Below are 12,392 nucleotides of genomic sequence, written 5' to 3'. Positions count from 1 at the left end.
GTTCAGTCAAGAAGTGGGATCGATCATGACAGTTTGAAGCTGTGTTATGTTGCTCCCTTGCAAATTAAGCTGCTGCTTATTCTACTGCGTGACATGAGAGCTTCAATTAAAAACAAAAGGGGAGCATCTCAGAGTGGAGATCCAGGTGCATCTCGCCCATGCCATTGCCCCAGCTCTGTGGCACTCCTAAAATAAAACATCCTCAGTACGCTTGATGCTTGATCCTGGGTACAGATGAACTATACCTCAAGACCAAGGGTCTCATGAATGAGGTTGTATATGTGCCATTCTAGCTGTGTGTAAGTGGTATAGGCAGGGCAGGCAGCGTTGACTTGACAGTGTTACGATTTTCGTGACAGTCACTCTCAGTGTTTCCCTCGCCCTCAAACCCAAGGCACTGTTTATGTTGTTCTAACACAGTTTGTATGCTGTCTTACAGACGCCTTCTCAAAGTACGTGGAAAACAAGCCGACAGATGTGTCACCAGAGTTACGTTCCAAAAAAGTCAAGCAGCACCTTGCTGGGTTTTTGAGGGACCTACGCAGAAGCAAAAATAATCGAGCTTCGGCTGAGAATCCAAGTCAAGCTGTCATTAACTAAACTCAATTTGCAATTCAATTTGCAACTCAATTTGCAACTCAGTTTGCAATTTTTTTGTGGGACTTATGTGCAATAAAAAGTATTATTTATTTCAGAATGCCTTTTCCTGTTGTGCACCTCACCAGAAGTGTTTGGAATGCTCATAAGCAATATGTGCCTGTATGTGACCTTATGAGCACTACACATAAGGTAGGACCTTATGAGGTCACATACAGGCACATATTGCTTATGAGCATTCCTCATAAACTGCCTTTCTATGAGCAGTGCTCATAAGTTCACATATGAGCTCATATGCCTATGTGAATGCTCATTCAATAAACACATATAGAACTTTTATGAGCTTTCACATAAAGAATTCCTTATGGTTTTTTCTGACAGGGGTGTTCAGAAACGTTTGAAATGATGCTAACTATTTTCAGCTCGCACGAGCCACTATGTGGTGCGGCACGGAAATGTATTACAACGCGCTCTCCTGGCTATATCGCGGGCGATGGTGTGCTCGCCTCCTCAGCTGATTTGTTCGGAATAAATTTTAATTTCAAATCTTTATTCAAGTTTCACTCGCAATATTTTTGACACGATTCGCGTTCTGGGATTTCATTTGTTTGAATTGGTTAGAGTTAGTTCATCCTCAACACGAACGTACGAAGTTCTTCCTAATCATATATTATTACTTAATTCGAGAGTGATGATGTACCGTTGGTCACCATTACGCTCGTTCCTTCAGCAACTGACTTCTCAATTATAGTAGTGGCGGCAGTGCAACATATTGAATCCCATTTTTATCAATTGGAAATCCGTTTCTCATTGATACACATTAGGCCAGTTCGTCATTCCATCTATTGGCGCAGTCTGCGATAGACAACATGTCGGATCTCATTAAATCAATTCGAAATCAACATTTCTCATTGACGCCCATTAAGCCAATTCGTTGAATTGGTTTCCTACTTCGTTGAAGAGGTATTCGCCACACAACACGGCGGAGCCCGGTTTTGCGAAAGCAGCTCCCCTGCTTAACATCCAATTCAGTCAATGAGAAAGAGTCGGCTTTCACACGTTGAACGAATTTGAAGTCTGATTTCTCATTGAATCTCATTAAAATTTGGGGAAGAAATGAATGAGATCGTGCCTACTATTTCCAGCAGGGTATGGGGAAAATGTCGGCAATATGGGCCTCATATCGCCCATGTACACCCTGTATTGACTGAAAATGCAGGAAATGGTACGTACCCGTGTTGGTATACTTGTACCAAATGCCCAAGCAGAACGGCAAAATTGAACGTTGAAGCGTTTGAAATGCCCACCTCAATACACCGTTACATCCAACGACTTCACGCACATGATACACATTGTTCGAAACTGTCAACATATGTGGCAATCCCATTGTAACATGCACTGCAACTCAACCGCTCAACTTTCCACTTGCTGCAAACAGCCGCCATCTTGCTTCGCGATGCCAATCGGTCGAAGCGACTGAGAGCGTGGTCATTTGAGTGAAATCACGATCCTACAACTAATGCACATGCGCGACATTTGGACCGGACGTTTCATTCGGGCTCAAATGTCGCTGACAACGAAATTGTGGCAGGTCAAGTAAAAAACACAATGTTTGATAGGAAGGGATGTCTGTTCCGTAATGCTAGGTGCTTCAAAGTTGTTAAAGGTGTTTTGAAAGCGATCCAGTGTTGTTTTTGTAACGCGATCCAACAGGGATCAAAAGGAAGATCGCCAGAAATAAAAAAGGAAAAAGAAGAGAGAACTAATATCAGCATGGATATTATACCGGATAATGCTTTATTATTACGCGGACTCACCGTTGCATTATCACTGAAATATTGGCGCGATATGAGAAAAATGGGCTTGCCAATATAGGGGGCCTATATTGGTTCAATATGCAGCGTGGTTGAACTCCCCATATTGGTCCCATATTAACAACCCATATTGGACCAATATTTGCGTGCTGCGGCAATTACCCCGCGACGAAGACTATCGTTCTCCACATGTAATAAAAAACACAGCAGAGGTGCACACTAAATGCATTTCTACTAACCTTACACATTCAACTCAGGTTCTTTATGCGGAAGCAACTTTTCATTTGTTAAGGACAGAATTTTTTATAAGCCCCTAATAATCTACTAGTATGAAAAAATGCACACAGGCGAGGGGGCACACGCCAGGTGGGGCCTTAAGGTCACACAGGGACACGAAACAGGAACAATGTTGAGCATAAAAAGATACACAAGCGAGCTGCTCGAAAGGGGCTGTCGCATTCGTTCCAGTCGATTTCGAAACTATAGTGGCGCAACTTCACTGTTATTCGACGGAAAACATGACAACAGCAGACGCAGGATGTTGGGAGTGTGCCGGGATTCCCTGTTTGGAAAGTCGAAAATACGTCACTCCCAGGGCGCGACCTTGAGACCTTGCCGCGACCATGCGGACGTATCACAGAGTTACGGGGCATCTGAACGGTGTCTTTCCCCTCTGTCTTGCCTCTCTCGCTCCCCTGGTTAAGGAGCGACGTGACGCCGCCGCAGCCTGTACAGCTGCGGTAGCAGTACTAGTCTTTTTTTTTTGTTCTTAATTCTGACAACAATTCGACAACCAAAAAAATGTGACGTTTCGAAACTGATTCGAGTTTCATCATTAAATTAACGTACCACAAGCTGCAGGTCCCTTTTTATGTATCAAGGGTGTGTTGCATTCCGGTAGGGGGCCCGGATGCGTATTGATAGCCGCTGTAGTTACTTTATGTGTGGCAGTGATTGAGCATTAGTATGCAAACAGAGATCTGAGCGAGACATCACTGAGGTTGAGTGAGCGAACGAAAATATGAGCGAAGCTCACTTTGGATTATGAGTGAACAAACTAGAGCTGAGCATGAGTGAGCTCGGGTAACCACACGCACCATGAACTGAGCATTCTGATGCCACCCCCAGTGTGCCTTGTGCCCCCAACCGCACTTGCGGTTCCAGGTAATCCAGGGCCTTACATGGTACATCACAGCCTATATGACTTCATTTTTAGTTATCTTTACCTCGTTCTGCTCTCTAAGCCTCATATCACCCTCATGTAATCCCTTATCGCATCAGCTCATCTCTCTTCATATCATGTCCTTCACGTTCGTGACAACCTAGATATTTGTAGAGACAGCTCAGCCAGAGACGCGAAGTCGAGCCTAGGAAGAGCGTGAATGAGCAAACTCGGTGAGTGGCTGAGCACGAAAGAGCGAACGGAAACTTGAGCAGCAAGTGAGTGAGCATGAGTGCCGACCTCTGCTCGTTAAAAGAGGAGTTCGTCGTTATACTCTGTCTAGCAAATTGTAATATACGTTATTCGCATTCGTTTCAGATAAATCTAATCTTTCAAAACATGACGAATCCGAAAATCAAGTTCGAAGTCGTTCTGTTCCACGGTCAGGTAAGAACGGGTGATGATTATGATGATTGATGCGTACAAGTAGCCTTTTTTGCATTCAAACGTATTGTTTCGTTATGAGCTTGCAGGGAGGTCAGCAAGTACAATCCGGCTTGCTACTCCTTCTTTGATAAATATGTGGTGAAGCGTCGGAAGTAGCGCATGACAAACTGAAAGGTAGCCGGTGTAGTCGCCTGGCATGAAAGTGAGGGTAAACGTTTGAATAAACGTTCCACAAATTCGCAGTAATGCTGTGTGCGCGTTTGACCCTGAACATTTATTGACATCACAAAGAGATGGACGGGTACTGTTCAGATGATGTATCATGCCGCTCTCTTCCCATTTTCGGGCGTTTTCGGAATGAAAACCGGAGCGGAGAACAACGACGCGAATGTTATCAATAATGTGGCCGAGACTCGAGAAATGTTTTGAAACCAAGGTTATCTGGTGGTTGGTGATACCTTCAGAAATTTGTAAACGTACAGGCCGACGATGTGAACACTACCCATCCAACGAGGCTAAACGAAAGTCTGGTTTTAGGCTTCTAATCAACTGTCGACCAGCGTTACACATGCTGTCCTAGTTAATACGTTCACGTGCTGCCCCCTGCCGGGCTGGGCAGTATGTTTAACATCGTCAGACACTAGCTTTCTGTTTCCCATTTTTCCTGATGAAGAGCGTCCGCTCGAAACATCACGCATCCTAAGATCGTGCTCCCATTTATTTCCCCTTTTGTGTACACTAGTCCCGATTTTTGTTTTTTGATTTTCTCAGAAAATACCGACCTTTTTTCCCCAAAATGCAACTTTGAGTCGACCTATGTTTCTGTTCGACACATATTTCCGTTCATTCGTTGCTTTACTTTGAAGAGGTATTTCGCATTTATCCGATTTAACGATATCATGATATTTGTCGTTACAACATCAGGTTCGAATGGTTTCTCGTGATTTTTGAAACCAAACGAATCGTCAGTCGACAGTTTCTGTCTTGCCCTTAACCAGGTGCTGAAGTTTTTATCGATTTTAAGGCGGATGATCTGTATCTGCAGTTCTTAAACTTTACGGGGCCTGCTCTTACTTTGGAGTCCAACGAAGTGGACGCCCACAAAAGCCTCACTTCAATCGATAAGTTCATCATGGACAAAGCGCAGTTTCATCCGTCAGACATCCTGTTCGTCTTTTCCGGGTAACAATATTTTGCATCAATTTACTATCTACTCTTAATAAATACTATTCACTCGTTATCGCAGGCGGAAGGTATTCACAAGAGGATCGAACAACAGGAAAGAATATTCGCCTCAAGGTGCGATAGGGAATCTACATTGGTGTGTTAAGGGTGTACTACGTGTGTAATAAGGGTGTAATGGTTTAAGGATGTTCTGCCTTGTTCTAAAATGTTTAACATTCCACACGAAATCGTTTTACACCCTTTTTGGTGTCAATTGGGTGCGTCATATCGCACACCCTTTTCAGTGTCGCAGCTACATCCAAAATAGTGGGTGTAATGAAATGCACCTTAACCATAGGGTGTAATCAGTAAACTATCTGGTGAAAGGTAAGTGGCGTGTACACTGAGTCTTAATTTTCCTTCATATCAAAACCAGTAAGAAACACAAACATCTTAAATAGCGAGCTGATACACCACGCAATTCTTCGCTTCAGATTTTTGTGTGCATACAATCATGGTAAACTTCCTCACCCTTCGTTTTGTCTGGAAGGCGAGCAGGGCTATCGAATTTGCAGACGCTTGCAAGACAGGCAATGTATATAGTATCTGTTTTCGTTTAGAACAGGAGGTTTCTTTTAGGACATGCCTTTCTAAGTGACATTTTGCTTTGTCATCCCGTTTATGTAATCTTTCAAATTTATTTCTAAATTTAAGCGCGTATATACTTATCCGTATATCACATCGTCTATTGGTCCAACATGGCTCCAGTTCAGATTTGCTGTATTGGGAGAGCACAATGCATTACAGGTTCAAGTTTTTCATTTACCTTGCCTGATATCCATAATACACTCACTGTGGAAACACTATGGAAGCTGCACACTTTACCCCATTGCTTAAGGGTGCTTATTTAGACAAAAAATTCAATCATGGTATCGTCCAATTACCAGTGTAGACCATCAAGACTCACACCCACTATGTAGGCGTTAAATCCTTTTCAGAGGTAATGTGAGTAGCATATTACCAGATTCAACTGGCCCACAACTCACACAGTGGCCAGCACGCCATTAATGAGCAATTACAGCAATTTAGGACCCCCCACAGTAATTAGGATCATTCAGTGAGTCATTACACTAATTGGGGTGCATCTAAGACGTGTCCAGACCACTGTGTGAGTTGTGGGCCAGTTGAGCTGATAAAAAAATAAAGAAATAGAAAAGTAGGCAGAAAAGAAAAAAAAGAGATAGAAATAGAGTGGAGAGAAACAATTTATTCGAAAATCAACGACGTCGTGGCGAAGAAACTACTCGGGAGTGACCAGCGCTTGTTGGCGAGAGGTAGTTGCAGAAATCGACGACAGGTGGTCACCTAGTTCCAGGACGTCACATCAGATGGCGCTACCATCATAGCTCTATGCGAGAAAGACAGAGAACAAGATACTAGCGGCAGGTAAAAAAGGTAACACTGCTCAACAAGTCTAGGCATGCGAGAGAAAAGGCCTAACCGCTACTGCTAAACAGCACGGAGAAAACAGTACACATCGGGGAAAAGGCGACCGGTGAGGCCTAACCACAGCGTCACAACACTACGCAGCTAACACAAGACAGGAACCGCAAAACTGGCGTCAACACGAACAAAAGGCTTGCTCACTGCTAATCAAGTCTAAACATGCGAGAAAAGGCTTAACACGAGCGCGGTCAAACATCGGCAAATCACTCGTTGTTTATCGCTAAACAAGTCTAAACATGCGCGTACGGCAAACATGCAAGAAAAGGAGCGCGGTAAAACAACGCGGCAAACCACTCACCTTTTCCGCCACGATGACGGGTGCGACTGCTCCATCCGAGAGGCAGGCAGAAACTGAGCGGGCGCGGGAACTGCGGAGCAACCGAGTACACGTCTGCTCTCCGCGACAGCCAGCGAGCAACTGACTACGGCAACGCGCCGCGGCAGCTACGCATGCGCGCGCGCGCCCTTAGCGCCAGCCGCCGGCTCTAAAGCGAAACGCACCGCCTCGAAAATATTGTCGCCACCGGCGTGCGAGCTCGGAAGATCTCTGATTGGCCGCACATTATATGTATAAATATTTGGATGCTCATTGGTCTCCAAGAACTGGTGTCAGTTTCCTTCGCGCTGATTGGGCGAGAGTCATTTGAATGAGGAGCGCATATCCAAACGGTCGGGCGAACGGAGGAGAAAGAAAAACGACAGAGGAGACATTGCCTCGCGTCTGTCCGGTCACGCGTGTTCTCTCGGACTTCGGACTGCAACCGTTGTGCACGCAGGCGCTAGGGGTAGTTTGAGGGTTTTGAATGCTTTAGATTTAGATTGTGGCGAACTGCTCATGTGAGAACGGAATGGCACATCCACCTGATCATCACAACAGCGGGAAGACGAACATGACATGGAATCCCTGCACCTCCAAAGGACGCAGAAATCGTCAGAGAGGAAGTCTGCACTCTTTCCGACGTACTGCAGGTGAAGGGTAAGACAAGTTTGATTACTTTTTTGTGACCGAAGGAAGTAATGCAGGTTTATCACGTTAAGTGTATTACGTACAACATTTACGAGTCACTCGGTACGTTAGCGGCGTTTCATTGTGCAGTGCATTGCCGTAACTTGTACGTTTCTGATATGCCACTAATCAAATTATGTGTGGTTATGCTAGTTGCTCCTCATAAACGTCGCAGCTGTTCATTCACTGTGATCTACGAACATTCGTGACAAATGCGCTTTGGTGTTCAAGTACGAAATCAAGATCGATTATCAATGATAGCAGTGATTTTTGTGCAAAGTTACGGATCATCAATAGATTTTTTGTTTTGTTTTAGTTCTCCTGCAGCCATCGGCAACGACGACACACATAGCTCAGCATTGGCTTCTGAACTGCCCTTTGATGTCGAAGCAATTAAAGCTCCAGTGAAGCCTGTTACAAGACGTAAAAAGATATGTACTGTAGGTTTTCGAGGCAGTTCCCGAGGACAAATAAACTTGATTTGTCATACACCATCGGCTTTTTGATTGTATGCTTTGGGACAGCATGATCGTTGCTCTACAGCAAGACAGCAAACGCTGAAGACAATCGGACGAGGCAGGGGGGGTACGGGGGACGAGGGGAGAGACGAAAAACCCGAAGAGAGATGGGGAAGGAGGTTGGGAAAGGAGGCCGGTCTGCGCATGCGCACTGGGCCCCAGCTTTTTTCCCGCGCTGCAGCTCGGGGCCGCTGTGAGTGGCTCCTGGAGATCACGTGGTTTGGGCGCTCTCCTTAAACGGGAGCTTCCGGCGGATGCTTAGCGCCCTCTGCGCCGCCCACCCTCCCGACTGCGGGCTGTTTCGGTTGCGACCACTGATCTCTATAGTAATAGGCTGGATGGCGGATTGAGGGTGCAACTGTACGGTCACCGGCCGCCCCCCCCCCATCTTGCGAAGCTCAAAACATTGCCGTCCGCGACTCAGCTGCATATTCTGCATGCGTCTTTGCGTAGCATTTTTGTGGAGTCATGCCTGCCTGCTGTGGTTATGGGTGTACGGCCCGTACTGGCAAGATACCGGGGACGACATTTCACAAGTAAGTGACTTAGTTTTACTAATATATGTGATTTATTAGTCCACGAGCGGGGCGACAAAACGTTGCTGTTGAAGCATGTGCGCCGCACTTTGTGACTCGTATCACAAGATCTAAACGTTAAACTTTAAGCAGTACGTTATCTGGATAGAGTCATTGTGATAGTCCAGACTTCCTGCAGTTCACGGGTATGGTCTCGGCACGTAGCAGGCATTGAAGCGCGCTTGTCAGGTGTGGGATCTACGGCTCAGTTTGTTGGTCACGGTATCGATGATTGCTTGCTTGTGTCAGCCTTGTCATCTCCGCCGTAACTGATGGCATAAATTGTTCAATGCAGGTTCCCTCACAGCCACCCACAACATTTAAAAAAGTGTGTGGTGAATGTCAGGCGAAAGGACTGGACGCCGTCGAGGACATCACTGGTCTGCAGCGAACATTTTAAAGACAGGTGCTTCGACAGAACAGGGCAAACCGTTCGACTGAGGCTTGACGCTGTGCCCAACAAGTTCGACTGCCCAGAGCACCCAAAAGAAAGTAATAGTGCATACGTCATATGTAGAGGCCGGATTTATATGCACTAAAAGCTGGTTGAACACACATGCATGAAAAATTCATTAATCTTGCTCAAAATATGCACCTCTAGAAATTCACTTGCATGCATTTAAAACACGCAACAAATTCACTGGGGCAAAAGTATCTTACTTTATGCAGTGTACAAAAAGCATGCAGAGTTGAAAGCATAGATCGAGAAGTTACCAGTCAAAAGGAACTCCATACGAAGTTACCGTGTGAAAAATGTAACTAAGTTAATAACAAAGTTATTGAGCCCGAAACGTAACTCGCAGTTACTTAAAAAAAGAACGAGTTACTCCCAAGTTACTTCGGACACAAAATAGCACTACACAGGTGTAGCGCGTGTGAGCAGTTGAGTTCGACCCTGAGTTGCCTGCGTTGAGTTTTCGTTTATGTTCAACAATGCGAACGCTTTGCATCTTATTTTCTGTGGGCACACAGTGGTTCAGCTTCATTTCAATAGCAGCGGTTCTTACTTCCTGAACAGAATACTGTCATTGACTGAACATCACGTTTTATGACATAAATTGCCATGGAAGAACCGGAGAGAAGGCAAGAAAACAAGTGGACGTGAGTGAAAAGCTTGCAACTTAGCTTAAGTTACTTTGGCAAAGTTACCTGCAGAAGAAATGAGTTCCTCTGAAAGTTACCACTGCGCAAAAGTAGAGAATTAAGTTATAAGTTACCAAAAAAAGGAACTTAGTTACAGTAATGAGTTTCCTCGAACTCGGTTGAACTGGTTGAAAGTGTGTATTTGCATGAAAGTCTAGCCTCTATGAATCATGTTCCCTAGTTAAGAGTTTCAAGCGATGGTTGATGATTGGAATCAGTACTGCATGAAGGGCATCTTAAAGCTGGAACTAGTCCAATATATGAAAACACTCCTGAATTATTCATTCATATGCAGTTAAAAGGATTGCAGTATTGGATGGGACAGTACTAAAACAGGCAAAAGCATATAAAGAAAAAACTATTGCATGAAAATTTTGCCTAACATACGAACTCGTATTAGTGGGACATACAAACACAGCAGTCACATGCCTCTTTGCTGCGTTCCAGCATGTTTACTTTACTTAGGGACAATAAATAATTTTTCAACCTTGAATGTCTACTCTTTATTCTCCCTGCTTAAGTTTGCGACAATATATGTTTGAATGCAGCCCAAATGAAAACAATGTGACCTGTACAGATAAACGCGCGCAAAGAAATGAGAGCGAAACCGAAACGAAGAAGCCACCCGCTGCCGCTAGGAGCGCGCGCGCAGCGGGAGGAGCGGAGAGTCGAAACCGAAACAACCCGCGGTCGGCAGGGCGGGCGGCGCAGAGGGCGCTAGGAGCGCCGCACATACGCGCGCGCGCATGCGTAGTTGCCGTGGCGCGTCGCAGACGTGCGCTCGGTTGCTCCGCAGTACCCGCGCCCGCTCAGTTTCTGCCTGCCTCTCGGATGGAGCAGTCGCACCCGTCGTCGCGAGGGAAAAGGTGAGTGATTTGCCGCGTTGTTTTACCGCGCTCGTGTTAAACCCTTTCTCGCATGTTTAGACTTGTTTAGCAGTGAGCAAGCCTTTTGTTCGTGTTAACGCCAGTTTTGCGGTTCCCGTCTTGTGTTAGCTGCGTAGTGTTGTGACGCTGTGGTTAGGCCTCACCGGTCACCTTTTCCCCGATGTGTACTGTTTTCTCCATGCTGTTTAGCAGTAGCGGTTAGGCCTTTTCATTCGCATGCCTAGACTTGTTGAGCAGTGTTACCATTTTTATCTGCCGCTAGTATCTTGTTCTCTGTCTTTCTCACATAGAGCTATGATGGTAGTGCCATCTGGTGTGACGTCGTGGAACTAGGTGTCCACCTGTCGTCGATTTCTGCAACTACCTGACGCCAACAAGCGCTGGTCACTCCCGAACGGTTTCTTCGCCACAACGTCGTTAATTTTCGAATAAATTGTTTCTCTCCACTCTATTTCTATCTCTTTTTTTTCTTTTCTGCCTACTTCTTTATTTCTTTATTTTTTTATCAGCTCAACTGGCCCACAACTCACACAGTGGTCTGGACACGTCTTAGATGCTCCCCAATTAGTGTAATGACTCACTGAATGATCCTAATTACTGTGGGGAGTCCGAAATTGCTCTACTTGCTCATTATTGTCGTCCAGGCCACTGTGTGAGTTGTGGGCCAGTTGAGCTGGTAATATACTACTAATGTTTGCGTACCATAACTCACACCCTTTTAAGTGTAAAAGTTTGAAGGTGTTGTGAAATACACCTTGAGAGGTAGGTGTATTTCATTACACCTTCAAACTTTTACACACAAAGGGGTGTGAGTCATGATACACCCTCAAAAGGGTGCAAAAAAGCTCAGTGTGTAGTTTACTCCTTACACCCCATGGTTAAGGTGTATTTGATTCCACCCACTATGTGGGGTGTAGCTGCTACACTCAAAAGGATGCGCGATATGACGCACCCAGTAAGAACGACACCAAAAAGTGTGTAAAAAAATTTCGTATGTAATCAATCTCATGGTGAGATACTACATACCAGAACTACCCCAGGTCTAGATAACGAATCAGCGACTTCGTTACATTCAGACAAGTTGTCACAGATGTCCATTGTATACTGGCTGAACAATCGAGGTGCCGTATCTCACGTGGAGTGCAAGATGCGCGGCCGGTATCAATGGTGAAGATTCCGGGTTTATGGTTCATCTACACTGTGAAAGCTCTTCTCCTGAGGAAAGGCCGAAAAGTGTTTCATTGACAGGTAGACCGTCTGCCCGAGCCCGTAGGTATGATAGCGAGTTTCACCGGCCATGGACTTGCGAAGCAAGATTGTCAGCGGCTCGGATTGTCCAGAATCGTCTCGCTGTTGCGAAGCCGCAATTGGTAGGCGACGTATCAACGACACTGTACCGAGAACCACACCATGGTACTGCAGCCTTTCGGAAAATACACAGAAGTGCAGCTTATGCTACTCTTGCGAACTGTTGGAAGCCAAGGTACAGAGCTGAAAAAAAGTTCGCAGAACACGCTCCAAATTACTCCACAGACTCGATCACTGTGGCGTCGCTCATGATTGCAGTTGTCTC

At 45.4% G+C, this 12,392-nt stretch overlaps 1 protein-coding gene across 4 annotated transcripts in view; it reads left to right on the top strand.

Moving 5' to 3' along the window:
* LOC135371742 (uncharacterized) overlaps positions 1-12,392 on the top strand; it is an 83,804-nt gene that overhangs the window by 23,530 nt on the left and 47,882 nt on the right. For all 4 annotated transcript variants that reach the window (XM_064605723.1, XM_064605717.1, XM_064605710.1 and 1 more), the window contains exons 3-5: positions 3,952-4,020; positions 5,066-5,202; positions 5,267-5,319. In XM_064605723.1, coding sequence (XP_064461793.1) covers positions 3,952-4,020; positions 5,066-5,202; positions 5,267-5,319 — 259 coding nt within the window. The remainder of the gene's footprint in view (positions 1-3,951; positions 4,021-5,065; positions 5,203-5,266; positions 5,320-12,392) is intronic.

The sequence above is a fragment of the Ornithodoros turicata genome, chromosome 1, assembly GCF_037126465.1.
Source record: "Ornithodoros turicata isolate Travis chromosome 1, ASM3712646v1, whole genome shotgun sequence".
Taxonomy (NCBI): domain Eukaryota; kingdom Metazoa; phylum Arthropoda; class Arachnida; order Ixodida; family Argasidae; genus Ornithodoros; species Ornithodoros turicata.
This window is presented reverse-complemented; position numbering and strand designations above follow the sequence as displayed.